The sequence below is a fragment of the Mesoplodon densirostris genome, chromosome 1, assembly GCF_025265405.1.
Source record: "Mesoplodon densirostris isolate mMesDen1 chromosome 1, mMesDen1 primary haplotype, whole genome shotgun sequence".
Classification (NCBI taxonomy): Eukaryota; Metazoa; Chordata; class Mammalia; order Artiodactyla; family Ziphiidae; genus Mesoplodon; species Mesoplodon densirostris.
Genome location: NC_082661.1, coordinates 155,534,446 through 155,556,067, shown reverse-complemented (window position 1 = coordinate 155,556,067; position 21,622 = coordinate 155,534,446). Strand labels below are relative to the sequence as shown.

The window sequence follows — 21,622 nt, the reverse complement described above, 5'->3', positions numbered from 1 at the left end:
CACTGACATACAGTGACAAAGTTTAGATTGAGACTTTGTCACTATCTCCAGGAAGTTATATATTTCACAAATTTTGCTATTTTAACACTTAAGTATCACACAGACACTGACATCATAATCATACCAGAAAACTATACTATTTTTATGTGTATGGTTATTAATGATCTTTTTAAAAAAATATTTATTTTGGTGGCGCTGGGTCTTAGTTACGGCATGTGGGATCTTCGTTGCGGCATGTTTAGTTGTGGCATGTAGGTTCTTTGGTTACGGCATGAGTGTGGGATCTAGTTCCCCAAACAGGGATCGAACCCGGGCCCCCTGCACTGGGAGTGCAGAGTCTCACCCACTGGACCACCAGGTAAGTCCCTGATCTTTAGTATCTGGATGGATTCCAGGTTATAGAGCAAACGCAAACTTTCAGTTTTGGGTGTTTTCAGTACAGTTACATGTCTAGCTCCTTTTGAGCAACATATGTCCGCCCAAATAATTAAAACGATTGGATATTATACCCTCAAAGCAAATGTCTATTGAACCTGTATTCTAGGAAGAAATAAAAAAGAATAACAAAAGAAATGTAATTGCAACCTAATTTCGTAGAGATTCTTAGAATCCTTACTTTCGAATACTGGCCCCATACTGTTATTACATAAATATTCTTCTTGTAACTCAAAGTTCATCTTAGGAATTTTTAGTTGGGGTAAAAAATCTTACAAAGAAACTGTTTAATAAAGGATGTTAACATTTTACTAAGCAAGAGATGCTCACTTCTCTTCCCATAAAAGCCAAACAGAAAACAGTGAGTGTTACTAATGTTTTCTATTTATTCATTAATAAAAAGTGCATAGTACAAGCCCTTTATCCCAATCCAAGTACTCAGTAAAAGATTACAATAAACCCTGGATGGCACAGACATGATTTGTTTGGCATGATTTAAACATTTAAAAACGGCAATTAACATTTGGTACATCATATGACCACCTTTGCTTTTAACAAAGTAATCATCAGACATGGTAACAAATACATATGACTTTTCATTTAGAAATATTATAATGTTAAGACTAAACCTACTATTGCAACAACAAAAATTTAACCCATTAACTTAAATTCTCTCCATTTCTCCTTCAAGTTGCTGTTCTGTGTCTTAAGCTGAGCTGGTCAAATTTTAGCACATATTCATTTAGAGTGACAGACTTTGATTCAGGGTGACAGATTTCTGAGGTTCCTTTGAAGATGTAAGATATAGATAATTCTATAAACACTGTAATATCGCATACGACAAAGACACTAAAAGTAACCATGGAAGAGCTGTATTTAATAGTTACTTCTGAAACTTTCTCCAAGTAGTTTAAAATATGACTTGCTGACCATGGGATAGTGCTTGGATAAATACATGATAAAATCTTTTACTAAACACAGTTCCAATGTTAACTTTTTCCACGTGGAAAGCAAAAAAACATTATTTTGCATAAAAGAACATTAAATAACTCTAAAACAAAATAAACTCTTAATGGCATTTGTGGAATGTTTAACAGCCAAAAGTGATTAAAATGTGAAGCTTTATCTTTCTTTTTTTCAGATTACTTAAAAATGACAGTAGCCACAGTTCAGGTGAATGTTTACAAGCCAAGTAATGAGTAAGAGTGTGCTCAATAAAAAGGCCACATGTAGAAGCTTTAGGAATTAAAGAAAATAATATGAATTACTAGTTAGGTTAACAGAAATACTTTATGTGCTATTGCACACTGTCTTTGTCAGGAGTGCAGAGAAATTTTACAAGCAAAAAAACCAAGACTTAATACTTCACTAAAAACTTTTGTTACTAATTAAATAGGTGGCCCATATAGGAAAAGGTTAATATTCTAATGTAATGTCAATTAAGTATATGTGACAGAAATGAAGAACTAGGAACAAGAACCCAGATTTCCAGGTCTCTAGCTAACGCTTGACATTCTGTTTCCATGTCATATCCACTTCTTCAACCAAAGTCAATTCTTAATTATTTGTGAGCCACAGATTCAGTGAACACATCAGTATCTTATCCAGAGACTAGCCTTCTAGCAGCTTAGAGAGCAGATTGTTAGGAGATATGTGCTAGCCTTCAAAGTTCAGGGGCAAGGACAGAAAAAGGAATGCTTATAGGGATTTAGCTCCATCTTAAGCCATTCCTGCCTCTCTGCTTTAAATGCTTTAAGAGCTATAGAGCTGGGAAGGCTTCCAATAGGCCATATTGAGAGAAAAACCCTTAAATCTATGGTGTTCATTTATCCAGGATTTGACCTACCTGTGTTACAATACCCCTCAATTAACACAAGTAATTAAGAGTAGGTTATATTATGTCAAGAAGTTGAGGACAAAGCCAAGATGCACAGGAGGAATGCAAGCAGTCAATAATGGATTATATAATGAAATGAAGCCCTTACAGTGTTTATAGCCTAGAATATAATCATAATAAAGGGGAAAAAATACCCTATGAGCATCACATAATTGTATCAGAGACTCTATTAAACAGTACAATGATATAGAGAAGTTTATTCAATTCATACAAGTAATTTCTCAGATCTATACAGTGAAAAGCTAAACTGATCTAGTGGGGGAAAATCCTTACATTGATAGCAAAATATCTTCTAGCCCCCATATATCATCTGCAATCACTTGCTAGGAAAAAATTCCATAACCACACAGGTCATGCAGAATTTTTTTATGCCATTTGTATTCATTTTCTATCAAACTGAAAAAAAAAATGCAACCTTTTACACTTTTTCACATTTCAAATTTTTACTTAAATTAATGCTCCTCCCCACCCCAATCCATCCTATTACCGAACAAGAATGAGAAAGAGGTTGAGAAAAAAAAAGATCCTTGATTGTTTCTCATTTTCCTCCTTTTCCCTTGGAGTAAATCAAGAATTCATTAAATATTGTTTAAAGTCAGAAAGATAACAAGACTCAAAATTTTTTCTTCAAAGAAAACAACAGAGTAAATAAGTAAACAGCATTCAAATATCAGTAACCAAACAGGCCCCCAATACAGCTTTAAGATAGTTTCATTTAACAGGGAAGTTTTACAACAGAAAAGCAGCTTCCTGAGAGGCACCCACTTCAAAAATAAATTATAGCTTAAATTATTACTGTATAGATTATACCTGGCAAATGCAGAAAGAATTAAATTTTTTCCTCCTTTCATGAACTGTGTAAGGCTAGTGTACAGTGGCTTACAAATTTCATATAATGGACTGTAAATCATCTACCATATTTAAATCATGTTTAAGTTTTCTTTAATTAGACATTTTTATGGGAATAAAAACTTAGCAAACAATTACTTCATTTCTTCTTTCCTCCTTTCCTTTGCACATAAGCCAGTTGTAGAGGATGATACAGATTTCAGCTGTAAGTTGTAAAATATTCCAAAGGCTGTCACAGTCCCAAGAACTAGAGAAAACTGCCATCCACAAATAAACTACCAAGGTTAAGTGTAAATACAATGTGGTTCTAATTTTCTTTCATACAATCTCAGATAACCCCAAATAACTTTATAAATACCTTATTAAAAAAAATCTTTAAACCCATCAAAACTATTTTAAAATATTTAAATGTAGAGATCTCAAATTTCCTTCAATCAGCCCAGAAATTATCACAAAAAGTATGATCACAGTTACAAACAGAATGAATGGAATGTTTAAGTTTAGGAAAACCAAAAAAGCCCCATGTAACTTTTTAATGTATCATTTACTCAAATATAGGAAAGGTGATAATATAGGCAGTAAAAATAAGCTTGCAAGTGAAATTTCTAGAAGCTCATGAAAACAATACCATCCCATACTGCAGATGCAAAAGAAAAAACAGTTCTAATGGGGTTAAGAGTACTCTGGTCATCTTCGTTCATTTGGTCGTGCAAGGTGTTAACTATTTTTACTTCCCATATCCACAAAGTTAGTCCACAGGAGGGGCTGGTGGATCCTGTCCCTGGCAATAAAGAGAGAGAAATTATGAAACTGACTTCTTAAATCTCCCAGTGCAACCAGTCTAACACATACAGTAAGAATTGAGCAGCAATGCCCCTCACCTTCCCATCCCAAATCATATACTTATTTGGACCTCTTGTACGTTTTTGCACAAGGGAGCACTAGGTTAACACTGTGATTCACCGATGTTCGTCTCTTTCTTCCTTGTAGCATGGAAGAAAGGAAAATTTTGTAACAGTGATATTGACTTAGGTAAAAGTGCTCTCCCTGACAGCTCCAGAGGTGATATTTAAACCAATCAAGGCAGTCTCATCCCTCTTGCTAAGGTGACTGAGTACAGTACAATCAAAGTGAAGCTAAAGACATATTTCTCACTACAGAATGTCAGTCAATGAGGAAGTATGTGGCACCAGTTGCAACTGGCAGCCACCCTATAGGGACCAGAAAGGGAGCCCACCTTGGAATAAAGCTAATGGTCTGAGGAAAGGACCCGGGTCTTTGATGACGCTGTTAAACTTTCTAAACATTGATCCTACCTCTGGATTTTTTAATGTGTAAACCAATAAAGCCAATTACTTAAACCAGGCTGAACAGATTTTTGTTACTTGTAATAGAAAGCTTCTCAACTGTAAAGGAAAGAGCAGACCTTTTAGGAATCTTCAGGAAGATTCCATTTATTTACTCTGACATGCTATATGAGGCCCTAGGTGAGGATAATGAATTTTTCTACTTGGAATTAGTCAATATGTTTTCTTGCTTATTCCTAGAGCTGTGGGACTATTATTTTTAGAACTGCTGGTCTACAATGAACTAAGGTTCAGGGGACTGTCACTTTTGAATGGCTTCTAATTGAGTTGGGTTTCTTTAGTTCCAAACATTGAGGATATGTTGCTCTTTGATATGAAAGTAATAAAACTGTGCCCAGAAAGTAAGAAAAAAGGCTTAGGAGAAAGCACTTTATCAAGACAATATACAAGCTGTTTTATGGATACCCTCCTCTCCAAGAAAACCCTAAAATAAAATTAAGGCATTTTATATAGTGTTAATGATGCCTTCTTTCTTAACTAAAGTCAGCATGCTACATATATAAATGTTTTAATCCTAAAAAAACCCAAAGCACTGACCAGTTAACACTGCACATTTGCTTTCTCCTGTATAAGCAATTGGTCTAACCAAACTTCTTTTTAATAGTAACAATGAAAGATTGGGGAAAAGAAGCAATTATTTTAGGTTGGAGAAGGGAATTAGTGGGATAATTTGGTGTTCAACAAGTAAATCCGTCATGGAAATATTTTTAGAGGTAATATCCAAATCAAATGGGAAAGAAAAAAATATAAACACTGGTTCTGAAAATGATTAAAGGAATCCTTTAATGGAGGCTCTATCAAAAACTCCCTGTTGGGTCATTTTATCATACTTTCAGTTAGGTTCTAAAAATGGCTGTAATCATGACTATCAAGATTTATCAACATGGGGCCTCCCTGGTGGCGCAAGTGGTTGGGAGTCCGCCTGCCGATGCAGGGGATACGGGTTCGTGCCCCGGTCTGGGAGGATCCCATATGCCGCGGAGCGGCTGGGCCCGTGAGCCATGGCCGCTGAGCCTGCGCGTCCGGAGCCTGTGCTCCGCAACGGGGGAGGCCACAACAGTGAGAGGCCCGCATACCGCAAAAAAAAAAAAAAAAAAAAAAAAAAAAAAAGATTTATCAACATGAATGATTCCTACCTCTCCTTTTGCCAGCTCAGTTGACCTACTGTGATGCAGAACTGGAAGAATGAAGTTGAGAGAAATAGGATGGGGAAACAGGTTTAGCCAGATAGGCTCAGTGTCTCGGTTGTATTTGATAGTGAGGACAGAAGGGGAGAAAATGAAGAATGTGTGTGTAGAAACATTTGAACTGTAGCTAGTAAGAGAATTTGGGGAGCTGGAAGCATACGAGGCAAGGGATCAACTGTGAGGTGGACAGAACTGGGTAGTGGAAGACTGAGATTTGAGAAATACTGCTGTGGATTATTATGAACTGGATCATTTTTTATGTTTCTTACATGAGTAAAGATTGGAATTGACCTTAAAATGATTTGGGGGCTACTGGTCTGTACTTCTCTCTAAATGTAACTCCACGAAGATTAAGCCATTTGGGGTTTCAAGGTTTACTAGGACTACACAGGAAGAACTTACTCCGTGAGCTAAATCTTCCTTTTGCTAATTCAGATATTTCCGTCAAAACAAACTCCTCTCCTTTCCCAGGCCACACCCATCCCCCCACCCCAAAACATTTCTAATCCACAACACTTACATTATGAGGACTGGTTGGTTTTCCAGTTAGGTTGGATCCTCTTAGATTAGGAGGTCTCAGTAGAAACAAGATCACTGCAATAACCATCCAGGCCATCAAGATCATGGTAATACTGATGCCATTATCACTAGGGGGTCCTGGTACTAAAGACAAACAGTAAATGTATTTGCAACAAAAACTGTAGAAAAATTATAATATTGTTAGGTAAATGTAAAAACAAATCCTAATGTTTAAATAGCAACTTGAAACATTATATTATATAAAAAAATGCATTTGTAATTTTAAGAATTATTAAATATTACAGCTTCAATTTCCCTTTCCTCCTGTGAGGAAATCTAAATGGTAAATGGTGTAAAATACTCATAAGCCAGAGCCTATTAAGTAAAGATTTTTAATAGTATAGTAGTTCTTAATATTTGGGGCAATAGAATCCTTTGAGAATTTGATAAAAAAGGACTCTCTTTCCACTATAAGAATCCATGTATACACATTCAACAATTTTGCATATAATTGCAGAAGATTCATGGACCCACAAAGCCACCAATCCATAGATATACTGAGATCTACAGAACTCAGGTTAAGACCACATGATACACAGTTAAGACACTCTAGGGGTGAGGAAATTATGCATTTTAATTACAGAAGTAGCATGAAAAAATAACAGCTTAAGGAAAAGGGGACATCCACGTTGTATAATATATGAATTAATATCCCTTTATGACATTCTCAAACAAATAGGTATTAATTTTGCATTCTTTTTTGCAAAAAGAATTTGGATTCAGATCTAGATATTATAGTCTATGCCTTTATCAAGAGAAAAACGTCAGGTTTCTGGGTAGGTATCAGTCTTTCCAGCTCCTTAAAGCAGCCATATCTTAAGTATTTATTTAAGTACCTAGCACAGTGCCTAGTTCATGGTATGAACTTACCAAATTTCTAATAAATGAAATGTATATTAGAGAACTCAAAGTAACAAAAATGAAAATTCTAGATTAGATTTAAATAGCCTGTCAAGACTATGTATAAATGTTTGGTTTTGGTCTCACTGCCTCAGGAAAAAGTAAAAGAAATCCAGACAAGACTCTGAAACTAAGCAGATGCATTATGCATTACATTGAGGTCCACGGGCCCAGGGCCAAGGTGGCACTGCTGAGGCCAAAGGGGACAAAGTCAAGCAAAGAGCTGAGCTATCCCAAGAGCAGACTGGAGAGGAATCTAGTCTCTGTTCCAACCCAATCACTTCTCCAGGAACAAGTAACACAGTACTCAGGGGTCATCAATTTGCAATGCTTATCACACAATGAATCAGCATTTCCCCCCTCTATATCCATATTCATTCCTTTCCTTATTCCCTCCTATTATATGTGCCTCCCTTCATAACTAAAAACCAATTTCTCCACTTAAGTTTTGGATCCCATCACTCTTGCAGAAATTTATCCATTATCCTCTCTCTTGTGAATTCAACACCCTCTTCTCCATTGCAGCCATCCCATAATCACTTAAACACGATAAAGTTTCTCCATATTTAAAAATATATATATATCCCTCCCTCAACCTCTTTCTCTGTCCAGCTATCAAAGCTAACCTCTTGAGAGTGGTCTATATTTACATCTACACTTCACTAGCTCCCATTCACTCCTTAGGTTGGCATCTACCTCAATCAACATTCAAACAACTCTTTGAAAGGTCACCTATGACACCTGCAGGCTGCTAAGCCTAATGGGTAATTTCAGTCCTCATTTTCCATGACCATGCTCACCTAATGGGTAACTTTAGTCCTCATTTTCCATGACCATGCTCTCCTTAAAACACTTTCTTCCTTTGTATTCTGTGCCATTACCACTGCCAGATTTTCTTTCTAACACTTAGCCACTCCTTTACATGCTCATTTTCCTCTTCCTGGCTTTTACATTTTGGAATTCCTCATGGTCAGTTTTAGGTTCCCTTCTCTTCTTTCTCTGCATACTATCATCCTCACCTGTGGCTTCACTTACCTTCTGTATGCAGACCACACCTAAATTTATATTCAGCCCCAACTTCCCTGAACTTCAAACCCAGTATCCAATTATCTATCTACATCAGTAGTTCTCTATTTTTTTTAAAAATCTTCACATCAACAGTTCCTAAACTGTGGTGTACTGTAGAGCCAATGCTTCTTAAAAATGTACCTGAACCCCACCTCGCACTTAACATACTCAATATCCCAAACTAAAATCACGAGCATCTCCCCTGCCCCATCCTCCATGCCCTACCAAATTGGATTTCTATGTATCCAACTGCCTAGGCCAGAAACCTATGGAAACACCTTTTATTCCCTCAATGACCCTCTATTTAACCCATCATTAAGTTTCTGTTGAGTGATATTTAGGAAGTAAATATTTACTTCCTAAATATCACTCAAGTCTGTCCACTTTTAGCTCCGTGCCCACACTTGCTCAAGCTACCATCACTTCTTGTCCGGTCTCTTAACTGATCTCCCCATACCTACTCTTGCCTCCTCTAATTCTGTCCTTTAAGCTGCTCTAAGAATGGTAATTTTTAAAAAATCAAATACTATTATTTTTATTACTAAATAATAGCTAAAAGTTGAACCAGGCATTCTCTCTTAATCCCTTTTAACAATTTTTTTTTCTTTTTGCCACGCCTGGAGGCTTGCAGGATCTTAGTTCCCCAACCAGGGATTGAACCCCAGACACTGCAGTGAAAGCGCCGAGTCCTAACCACTGGACTGCCAGGGAGTTCCTCAACAATCTTATTTTATGGTCGGTACTATCGTATCTTCATTTTGTAAATGAGGAAACTGAGGAAAAGTGGGGGTTAAATCCCAATGTCATACAGTTGGCATGTGGCAAAGCTGGGATTTAAATACAGTGGTCTCATTCCATAGACTGTGCTCTTAACCTCTTTGCTATGTCATAATCTCTGACAGTATCACATTAGAAGACAGATCCCTGAAAATTACTCCTCCTGTGGGTAGTAAAATTGGAAAATACAGGGACTTCCCTGGTGGCACAGTGGTTAAGAATCTGCCTGCCAATGCAGGGTACAAGGGTTTGAGCCCTGGTCTGGGAAGATCCCACATGCCGTGGAGCAACTAAGCCCATGCACCACGACTGCTGAGCCTGCGCTCTAGAGCCCATGAGCCACAACTACTGAGCCCGTAAGCCACAACTACTGAGCCCGAGTGCCACAACTAGTGAAGCCCACATACTCTAGGGCTCGCATGCCACAACTACTGAGCCCATGCACCTACAGTCCGTGCTCCGCAACAAGAGAAGCCACTGCAATGAGAAGCCCATGCACCGCAACTAGAGAAAGCCCACGAGCAGCAACAAAGACCCAACGCAGCCAAAAAATAAAATTAAATTTAAAAAAAAATTGGAAAATACAGATTTTAAAAGAATTTTGAAAAATAAACTCATAACTAGCTGTTAGGTAAAACTAGATTATTTAAAGGTAGTCAGAGAACGATAACTGTACCTTCTATACATGATCACTTCTTATAGTGCCCTCTCAGAAGTAAAATGCTAGATTAATTGTACAGACCAGAAGTTTACGTCCAAAGCCAATTCTTATGTTATTCAGTTTGGAAAATGGGTCCCTTACTTTTTGATACTCTTCACAGGTAAATGATTGTGAAGCTTCAGAGAGTTAAACCTCAGATCACAAATTTACTAATGCCTATTTCTAGACAAAGCAACCCTGACAAAATGCCCACTCCATTTTAAGACTCTCATAGTGATAATATGACTCCTAGTTCCCCATAACTGTCTCCTAGCTTGGTTCCTATTGCAGCCTTTCCTTCCTGCATACTACTGCCAAAAAAGTCTGCTTAAAAGACACCGCTCTTAACACATCTCTGCTGGCTAATCCTGTGACTCGCTTTCCACTGCTATTGCTTCAACTCTGAACTCTTCAGCCTGGCCTTTCCTCATCAGATGTGGCCCTACTCATCAATATTACCTCTTTCCATTTCTCAGAAAAAGCACCCCCTGCTCTAGTCAACCCCATTCCTTCTTCCTTCTTTAGCCAGTGGTTCCCTGGCCTGGCTGCCCATCTGAATAGCCTGTGATGATACCAATGCCACAGTTTCCAAGGCCCTGCCTCACATCATCTAATTCAGGAGCAGCTCAGGGGTGGGGTCAGGAATCAACAATATTTTTAAAGCTTTCCAAACGAATCTGATGCAATAGTTCAATGCTAGTGTGGCTAACACACTTGCCAACTTTGCAAACTCAGTCCTTCTGGGGACTGATTATTTTTCCCCATCTGGCATGATATTACAACTAATCTCATTTAACTACACCCCTCTCTCGTCAGTAAAAAAATCACCATTTTCTCTGCCCACTCTTTCTTTTCTTCTCTAGACTAGTGTAGCACTTCTAGTTTGAAGGAATGGTTTCCTACTTCTCCTAATTAGGTCATTAACTTTTTAAGAACTGAGACCATCTCATAGCTGTTTCACTCCACCACCTCTTACATATATCGTCTTTGTGCCTCGATTTCCTTATCTGTGAAATGGAAATATTACAATCCCCTCATAGGGTAGTTAGAAAGATAGAAGAGAGAAATGGTCAGTACATGGAAAGCAGCACAATGCCTGGTACACAGTAGGTATTCAAAAAACATCAACCATTATCAATATGTGCTCTAGTTAAAATCAGTATTAGGATCAACTAGAGAACAGAAAAGACTGAGTGCAGAAAATTCCTTGTGTGAATAGCTAGGCTGGATAAGAAGGTGAAGTGAGAATGAAAAAGGGTCAGACACAAATGGCAACAGGATGAAAGAAGCATAACACTTGGCGACTGCCTGGACTGATTACGGTAGGAGGAGGAAGAAAAAGTACGGGCGCCTCTAAAATTTCTGCAGGGCGGTAGTATGCAGAAGAATTCTCCACTTAAAAGGCCAAATGGATGCAGGTTTGACCTGACTTCCCAGGTTTGACCTGACCTCCCAGGTTTGATAAGAGCATTTCTCTTATTCTCTAATAACTTAAGGCCCATCTCAGAATAAAGGACAATAGCTGAACCAATTATAGTCGAACCTCTTGATCACAGTCAATGTTTTTCTGTTTACAGCAGTAGCACAAACTTAAGGTTGGCTCTAGAATGTACCTTCACACGGACATACTGTGCAAGGTTATTAACAAAAAACTGGAAACAGACCTAAACGTCTGCCAAGAGTGTCTGATTAAGAAATTATGGTATATCTCTCTCCTGTGTTTTCTCATCCTGCGTCTCCTCAGGGTGCACTATGGGGGGCTGGTGGTGGCTGCAGTGTCTGATGGCAGGCATCCTATTTCTATGCTGAGTTCCCTCAGGGCTCACCCTCAGGCAGCTGTAATGTGATGGCTTGATGGGTGCAACATCCTTTGTTTACTGAATTGGCAGGCAACATTTTTTTTCATTGATAAGGTGTGTATTCAAGGAATGATTTAAATGCACTCAGACTCTTGCATCTTCCGTACAAAGAAAAGCGCTGACTTCATTAACTTGAGATGTCTGATTTTCTTTTTTTTTCTTTCTTCCTTTCTTCTTCTTCTTTTTTTTTTTTGCTGTGCTACACAGCATGCGGGATCTTGGTTCCCCAACCATGGATCGAACCCACACCCCCTGCAGTGGAAGCCTGGAGTCTTCACCACTGGACCACTAGGGAAGTCCCTGTTTTTCTTTAATTAACAGTAATCTTTTGATGTTCCTACTACCGGGTTTCTTGCAAAAACTCCTATATATCCTGGCTCCTCCCTTACCTCTTCAGAGCAGTCCCTCAGTGTCATCTGAGAGGCTGTCTTCCAGGCTTAAGTCCTCAGCAAGTCTATCAAATAAAACATAATTCTCAAAAAAAAATTATGGTATATCTGTAAAATGGAATACTATGAAGCTATAAATCAATGTTGAGGGAAGTCTCCATGAGATATGCTATTTTTTGACAGAGGAAAAAAAGCAGGTGAAAAACAGTGTGTACTAAGAAAGGGGGACAAGTAATATATATTTTGCCTGTACATGCATAAAGAAATTCTGGAAAGCTACATAGAAGGCCAATAATACCTAGAGATAGGACATGGTTAGATGGGAGAATATGAGTAGGAAGACACCTTTTCACTATACACTAATTAACTTCTTGATTTTTGAACCATATATAAAAACATTAAATTGAATGAAGCAAAAACAGTAAACCTAAAATGTCTTGGGATTGGAGACACTGGGTATCTGAACTGACTTAGACTTTTTGAAATATCTAGGAATAGGGATGAATGGGGTCACTATAGGCTTTCTGTGATTATTCGCAGTCCCTTATGACAAGATCTACTTCTTCGTGAAGTCTCAGAATAGGCGTGCTACTCAAACTCCCTGACACAGCATGCGGCTAATGCAAACAAATACCAGGAGCAGCTATTTTAAAGTCAACACAGAGAGCTGAAAGGGCCTTTGAATGAGCTGGCCACTATTTTTTATTGCGACAACCATTTGGCACTAAATATTCTAAATATTAACGTAGTGCCAAGTAATCTAGATATTAAGAAGCACAATCACATGCGGGATATCAAGTCTGTTCCCCTCACTGCCTAGGAATTAATTGCCTTAAGAGGGTAAATAGTGCTTCCCTAGTGGCGCAGTGGTTGAGAGTCCGCGGGCCGATGCAGGGGACACGGGTTCGTGCCCCGGTCTGGGAGGATCCCACATGACGCGGAGCGGCTGGGCCCGTGAGCCATGGCCGCTGAGCCTGCACGTCCGGAGCCTGTGCTCCGCAACGGGAGAGGCCACAACAGTGAGAGTCCCGCGTACCGCAAAAAAAAAAAAAAAAAAAAAAAAAAAAAAAAATGAGGGTAAATACTTTTTACTCTATGGTCTAGAAAAATGTCAAATCATAAAAATGTAAAAGGACTTTGTACACCAAAATACAGGGTTCCATTTTACTCAAGGGTTAAGTCTTTGGTTATAAGAAAAAGTATTACAAATAAGATGTCAAATGGAATATTCACAATGAAGCTATTAACTTAGCTGGACACCAGGAAGATGAAAGAGAGGGAGGCTCTAAGAGCTGGCAGATCCTGAGGGATTATTTCTATAAATGTATATAGGTTTCCAGTGGGAAAAGCAGAAACAGAACAGCATGAAAGTGGACAGTGCACCAGCAGGCTTTAACCCTGTGATTTTGGAGTTGTATACAGTAATTACAATATCCTCAGAACATCTGCCCATCTTTTGATTTACTCCAAAATTAAATTGGCAGTAGAGCTGGTTTCCACAACTCTTTATCTGAAAGACAGTCTTTCAGAAGAGTGGGCAGACTCATTCTATGCAGCTCTAGAGAACAAAACTGTGGGTAAATATCACGATGAAGTGGAATGTAGCTCAATATAAAGAATCATGCAGCAACTAGATATACTCACAGATTGCAACTAGATTCTGCTACCACGTGAAGTAATGAGCTTCATATTCTATTAAATCATCTCAAATATATGCAGCACATCATGGCAGGCACAATGGATACTGTGATATTATGATATAATAAGAAATACATATTTGGTCTTCATCTGGTTCCTGTCAGAAAGCTGCTAAAATCCTTGGAATTTCCTGAGTGATAAGGGTGAGAGGAACGTCTTTTCTTATTCATAATAAACCCCTTTCAACCATACCTGAGTTGATGTTAATGAGGTGATTCTTAGTGGGTCCCCAGAAAGCTTCAGGATGGGGAGTCACTGGGAGTCTGACCAAGTGATTAGAGGGTTGGAACTTCCAGCTTCCAAGTTATTCACCAATGGCCAATGATTTACTCATTCATGCCTATGGAATGGAACCTCCATAAAAACCCTAAACAACGGGGTTCACAGAGCTTCCCGGTTGGTGAACACATGGAGGAGCTGGGAGGGTGGTGCACCCAGAGAAGACAGGGAAGCTCTGTACCCCTTCTCCTCATACCTTGCCCTAGGCATCTCTTCCATTTGGCTGTTCTCGAGTTGCATCCTTTGTAATAAACTGGTAATAGTAATTAAACTGTTTTCCTGCCTTCTGTAAGCCATTCTCACAAATTACTGAAACAGAAGAAGGGGTTGCGGGGACCCCCGATTAATATATATTTTATGAAAACAGCATAAGCTCATTCGTGAAAATTTAGAATACACAGAAAAGTAATTATATCGCTCAGAGGAAACAACTGCTTAAACCATTTAAAGACATGGGGTGGGGTGGAACGACTGGCCAAGATAACTGAATTAATACTCAAGCTCTAGAGTTGTGCCTTTATACTTGGATTAAAGAAGTGAAATTTCACCCACAGAAATAAGCGTATACTTGGTTTACAGGTGGGACTGGCTCAAGGGTCACAAATACCACAAATACAATAAACACTTGTTTTCCCATAAGGAGTTCAATAAGATTATTTTCAACTAGAAGAACACGTTTTAGCTTTACTGCTGAGGCAGAAATTTATGATGCTTATCAGAGGGCACACTGCAGATTAATGAACGCTACTGAAGAGACAACATAAAGAAATCTGGAGTTGGGGAACCACCACCCATCATCCCCAAAAACCTAACGCAAGTCTGCCCATTACTTTCTTGCCCAGAGGCATATAATTATTACCCTGCTGCACCAAAGGACTACATTCTGACACAGTTTCTACTTTGGGACAGGCACTGTACTAGCTCCTGTTTCTCTAAGTTGTTACATTTACAGAATTTGATGGAATACCCAGTTCACATTAATAATGTACTAACAAGTTCCTTTATAATGATACCTTACTGTGTTTTGTTTTAGTTTCACATACAAAAAGTGGTGCTCAGCTTCAGAGATGTGAAGTATATGCAACTAGCCTATTAATAAACGCAATTTGGCAATATGTCAAAAGCCTTAAAATGTGCAAAAGGATGTTTGTTCAAGCATTATTTATAACAGCAAAAATATATTAGCAACCTAAGATTCCAACAAAAGGGAATTATTTGAACACTGGTGCATCCCCATAATGAATTATTATTTAGTCAGTAAATATTTTTAAGGTAAATACATGCTGATATACTCACAATACAGTAGTGAAAAGCAACATATATAAAGTGATCCCATATTTGTAAGTATATATGAAATCGAATTGTGCCAGGCTTCACCATCCTGTAAACATCATACTTCCATTCTTACAGTCAAATTATTATGGTATAAGACTGGATTGGCTATTATTTCCCCTCAAAGTATCTCTCAAGTTATTTCTGTCCTGAAAAAAAATGCCTCATATTATAAGTCTGTCAGCTACATTCACCATGCGGAATCCATCTTCCTGCACTGATTCTCACTTTACCATCACCACTGCCCATAAAGCCATGGAGAAACCTCCCTACTGCCCTTACTGTCTTGAGCATGCTAATGTCAGAGCCAAAGGAATGACTCCAATGTCTCCCAAAGCTTCCAAACCTTGGGAAAAAATGGCCTCCCCTTCCTTCACTCACAAATTCTCAAAGTTGCCAATGGATGTAAATAGATGGTAGGGAAAGAGTGAGGGGTTTGTGCTAGCAGCCTCGGTGTTCAGTTCAACGAGCCAGAAGTGCCCTGTTCCACGTGTATTTGCCCCAAAAAGGGTCTTGGAAGGGTTTACACCAAGTTGTTAACAGTGGTCATCTTTTATTATTCTGGAAGCTTTTCCTTTTCTTTTTTTTTTCTTATCTGTGATTTTATAATTTTATTCAATGAACAGGTTTTGTTTTTGTGGCAGGACCAAAAAACACAATTTTTTAAGTTAAAAAATTAAATATTTAAGTAGGAAATACATTACTAAGAACCATTTCCTTAAAGGGCAAACTGTAAGAATAATTTCTGGCAAAAAATTCAGTCTTATTCTGGTCTCTAATTCTGCTCCCAATGCCAAGCCTCCTCCTGTCCCATCATTACTTACATTCCTGAAGACATTCTGTGTCTGTGCAGTAGGACTGGGACTGCCTCAACTACAATGAATAAGAAGAAAGGAAAGTTAGCCACTGGACTTAACCAAAAATGGATACTATTTATTAGAAAGATCATGTTTTGCTTTTTAATGAATGCTACTACAGTATATAGCATACCTTCAAAATCAGATAAAAACATAAAATATATTGAGGGGCTGTTCAGTTTGGGGGGATTATTTTCTCCTCAACATAATATTCAAATATACTGTGATCTAGTGTAATTCACCTATTTAAATTAGGAATTTTTAAAAGTCACCTGTGGATGGGTGGTGGTGGTGGGATGAATTGGGAGATTGGGATTGACATATATACACTAATATATATAAAATAGATAACTAATAAGAACCTGCTGTATAAAAAATAAATAAATAAAATAAAATTTAAAATTCAGAAAAAAAAATAAAAAGCCACCTGTGACAGAAACTCCTGCTGCTGTATGTTATTAGATTTCCCAAAGGAAAAGCACTTAACGGTAGAGGAGAGCTACTAGAAAAAGAGTAAACTTCGTTAATAAGGTTTTTTTCTCCCTGAAAATTAGAAGCCTCTGCTTCTAATAGAAAAAATAGGTTCTCTTTGTAGAAAATGCACCTTTGAAAGGAAGGAATTTTTTTTCCCTTTTTTCTTACATCTGCATAAACAGTGGTTAGACAAGGAAGAAACTAATAAAAATGATACCACAGGAGTTGGGGGTGGGATGGAGGAATGGAGTAGGCTCTGATGAGATGGGACCTGAAGTTTTCAATGTCTACCTTTATATACAATTTAATTTTGGAACCATATGATTATGAATTTTAAAAAGATAAGTGAAAAGTAAAAACCCATCTATCAATAAACATATATCATCCTTTTATGAATGGTCACTCTATGCTGAGGGCTTTTAGGATGTTTAGAAATGATAATCTCATAAATCTTAAGAGAGATGATACACAGTAAACTGAATGAACATGCAACTTTTCAATTCAGCCTCATTACTTTATAATGACACCCCCTCTCCATTAAAGCAGTTAACGCATAACCTGCAATTCTTTGGGGAAGCAACTACAGAGCAGTCGTGCTTAGCTGGTTAAGCATGGGCTCTGCAAAAAGGCAGATATTGATTTAAAGTCAGGCTCTGCAACTTTCTAGAGTTTCAAGACCTTGGGTGAATTCTTTAACACCTCTAAGCTTTAGTTTCCTCATCTGGTAAAATGGGGATGATATTACCTATATCTGAGTACAAGTGAGAATTAAAATACACAGTGCATATGAAATGTCGTAAAACCCAAGAAAGAAGAAACGTTAGCTATTATTATTACTGTGCCAAACAAATTATGACCTCATCTAAAACAATTATTGGAATTAACAGAACAAATCATCTTGTAAGTTGTTCTCTAAGATGATCAGGCTTGCTTTGGTGTATACCACTAAAAGTGTTCTATTTGTTTTTTGGTTTTTGTTTTTTAAATATTTATTTATTTATTTGGCTGCATCAGGTCTTAGTTGTGGCATGCACGGTCTTTAGTTGCAGCATGCAAACTCTTAGTTGCGACACGTGGGATCTAGTTCCCTGATCAGGGATCGAACCTGGGCCCCCTGCACTGGAAGCGTGGAATCTTGGCCACTGGACTACCAGGAAAGTCCCCAAAGTAGTTCTACTTGAATTAGAATGAGAAAACAGATCTAATTAATGTAAAAATATGCTGGGAATATATCATACCTTAAACCTTAAACCTTCCTAAATATGAAAAGAATCAATCCAAAACCTCTTTAAAAATTTATGCATTCTACGGCTATTATCAAAAAGACAATAAATAACAAGTGTTAGTAAGGACATGGGAAAAGGGAACCTTTGTGCACTGTTGGTGGGAAAATTGGTCACAGCCACTATGGAAAACAGTATGGAGGTTCCTCAAAAGATTAAAAATAGTGTAACCATATGATCCAGCAATTCCACTCTGGGTATTTACCCGAAGAAAACAAAAACACTAATTCAAAAAGATAAATGCAGCCCCATGTTTTCTGTAGCATTATTTACAATAGCCAAGACATGGAAATAACCTAAGTGTCCACTGTTGGATGAATGGATAAACACACGCACACGCACACACACACAGGAGGTATTATTCAGCCATAAAAAAGAATGAAATCTTGCCATTTGTGACAACATGGATGGACCCCAAGGGCATTATGCTAAGTGAAATAAGTCAGAAAGAAAAAGATGAACACTGTATGATCCACTTATATGTGGAACCTAAAAACAAAGATCTCATGGGTATAGAGAAGAGACTGGTGGTAGCCTGAGGCAGGGGGAGGAGGGTGGGCAAAATGGGTGAAGGGGGGTCAAAAGATACAAATTTCCAGTTAAAAAATGAATAAGTTATAAGAATGTAAGGTACAGCATGGTGACTATAGCTAATAATATTGTAAAAAATTACACATTCTAAAGAAATTGAAAAAAAGATTACTAGACCCTTGGGTCACAAATCAGACCTAATGAACCTCCTACTTTACATATACTTTAAGTTTCATTAATTTTCTCCCAATAAGTAATACATATACACAGTACAAAATTCAAAAGTACAAAAGGATACTCTATGCAAGGTAAATCTCTTGCTCTCTTCTGTCCTTCAGCCTCCACAGCACTCAGGTTATTTTGTGAATCTCTCCAGAGATGTCCTTACATTTTTATAAGCATATATATCTTTTCCCATTACTCCTCCACCTCTAAGTAGCATTGTAGCGAATGTAAAACAAAAAGATTTATTAGGTCTTTGGATTGAACAAGTACTATCTAATTACTTAAGATATCAAATAAGGAGTAAAAGTATCTTTCTTGGGTTTAGTATTTAGCAATCACATAGCATATCCCAAAATCTACAGCTGTGATCGAAATGACCAATGAATTATCAGTTCACTGTACATTATGTAACTCAAGTGCCAGCCCTGGCTTTTGGCTAACTGATGCCCTTGTCTTCAGGTCTGACTTGCTGGCTGGCTGTAGCTCAATGATATCTACAAATGACATGATTTCCATGTGAAAAGCCCCCAAGTCTTTATATATCCATTTTTTCACAAATCTACTTCCATGGAGGGCCACACCACCAGCTCTAGGCTTCTTCTTCATGCTTCCATCAGTCTCATTCTCCTTTCTCAATGTGGGTCTACCAGATAAGATGCTCACTGTGTTCGTTTTTGACCTCCCTGTGACGCTGGCAGGTCTGGGTTTCACCCCACACCCTTGCAGTGGGTTTGTAGTCTATAGCCAGGGTCACCAAACTAAAACCTGTAGGCTGGAGGCCTATTTTTATAAATAGTTGTACTGAAACATAGCCACACCCATTTGTTTACATATTGTCTATGGCTGCTTTCACTACAACAGCTGAGTTTAGTGGTTGCCATTGAGACTCCAAGCCTAAAATATTTACTATCTGGCCCTTAAATTACTCAACACTGCTGATAATGACAACCAGCTAAAGACGCCTAGGAAATACCCATGAAATATGAGAAAAAACAAGTATTTTTGTGTAGTTATATAAAAATGTTCATTTAGAAATGTGAGATGCTCATTATGTCTAGTTATAATGCAACAATCATTTATTTACTTATTCATTCAAAATGTTTACTGAATGCCTACTACACGCCAAGTACAGTTCCAGGTACTGAGGATATGGTATGAAAAGGACAAAGTTTCTAGTCTTATGGATCATACAGTCTTGGGGGGAAATCAGACAATTAACAAGTATATTATAAAAATGTCAGAGAGCCACACAGAGAATGAAAGTAGGATGGCATACAGTGGCAGTCCAGTAGCCACTTTTTTTTTTTTTTTGCGGTACGCGACGCGCAGGCTCAGCGGCCATGGCTCACGGGCCCAGCCGCTCCGCGGCATGTGGGATCTTCCCGGACCGGGGCACGAACCTGTGTCCCCTGCATCGGAAGGCGGACTCTCAACCACTGCGCCACCAGGGAAGCCCCAGTAGCCACTTTAAATTAGGCAGACAGAGGCAATAACACTTAAGGGACTATCTACACAATAATAGTAGTAAAAGATCAAGGAGATGAGCATTCAGGAATTCCAGACAGAGTAAACAACTAGGAAAGGCCCCTAGATGAAAAGGTGCCTGTGAGCTGGTGTTGAGGAACCACAAGGCCACTGTGGCTGGGGCATGTAAGCAGTATTACTTAGCTGCTGTATTTAGTCAACCTCAGAACCAAATGCTCTCTAGATATGCACAAATCAGCACAGTTTTCTGTTAATGGCATTAGTCTGACTGCCTCCAATTCTAAGACATATAACAGATACCTATATGTTTTACCAATGTGGAAGGGGTACCTTCTTATTATCACATTAGAAATACATCTAAATACAAATATATTTTAATGATAAATTTATAAATTATATTACTTTAAATTATAATTTAAATAATTTATTATTTATATTACATTATAATAAAAATAAAATTACAGAATACTTAGAAATTAATGTGGATTAATTCACTGACTCAGTACAATTATCATTATTATGTTTTCTAGCATTAAAATATGCATACTTTCATGTAATTACAATCATTATAATAACAAATATTTACTGGGAACTTTTATGTGGTAGGGACTATACTAAGAACTTTAATTTATTTAATCCTCACATTCAATGGCAGGAGGCAGGTGCTATAACTCCTACTTTATGGATGAAGAAACGTGTTTGGGAGAGGTTGGCTAACATATCCAATGCTAACTCCAGAGTCTAAATTTTTAATCTCAATTCCATTCTACTTTACAACATACAAAATTTTGTATCATAATTTTAGTTAACATATCATTAGCATGAAACACCGTGTAACCAACCACAATTGTGAATGGTTACAGAATACTCCAGTGAGTTGATAATCAACTGATATAAAGCTGAACTGAAGGGTTTTCCTGCTGGCGCAGTGGTTGAGAGTCCGCCTGCCGATGCAGGGGACACGGGTTTGTGCCCCGGTCTGGGAAGATCCCACATGCCGCGGAGCGGCTGGGCCCGTGAGCCATGGCCACTGAGCCTGCGTGTCCGGAGCCTGTGCTCCTCCACGGGAGAGGCCACAACAGTGAGAGGCCCGCGTACCGCAAAAAAAAACAAAAACAAAACTGAACTGAAGCAAATTCAGAGTAAAGTGAAAATGGCCATAGATGTAATCACCTAATAGCCTCTAAGATTAACACAGCCAATGTTTTCTTTCAGCACTAAAAGAGATCTCTTTCCCTTTAGGTGTCACCAGAAGGAGTAGGCTTCCCTTTGGGACTGTGATAAAAAACGGTAATGTACAATTTGTCCTGCTACACAAGTTTCTAGAAAACCAATTCACTCACATACAATTGGTAAATATAAAAATGATGTCAGCTTTATGTGGTAGCTGTGTTGGTTCATAAATGATTTTTTTCTAGGTAAGGGGAACCACAGAGTGGGAGGTCAAATTA

General features: G+C 38.1%; 1 protein-coding gene across 2 annotated transcripts in view; it reads right to left on the bottom strand.

Moving 5' to 3' along the window:
- Positions 1–797: 797 nt before the first annotated feature.
- The window catches only part of SMIM14 (small integral membrane protein 14), a 69,958-nt gene continuing 49,133 nt past the window's right edge, over positions 798–21,622 (bottom strand). For both annotated transcript variants that reach the window (XM_060110913.1, XM_060110902.1), the window contains 3 exons: positions 16,141–16,189; positions 6,256–6,398; positions 798–3,962 (listed from right to left, as the gene is read on the bottom strand). In XM_060110913.1, coding sequence (XP_059966896.1) covers positions 3,930–3,962; positions 6,256–6,398; positions 16,141–16,189 — 225 coding nt within the window. In that variant the 3' untranslated portion in view covers positions 798–3,929. The remainder of the gene's footprint in view (positions 3,963–6,255; positions 6,399–16,140; positions 16,190–21,622) is intronic.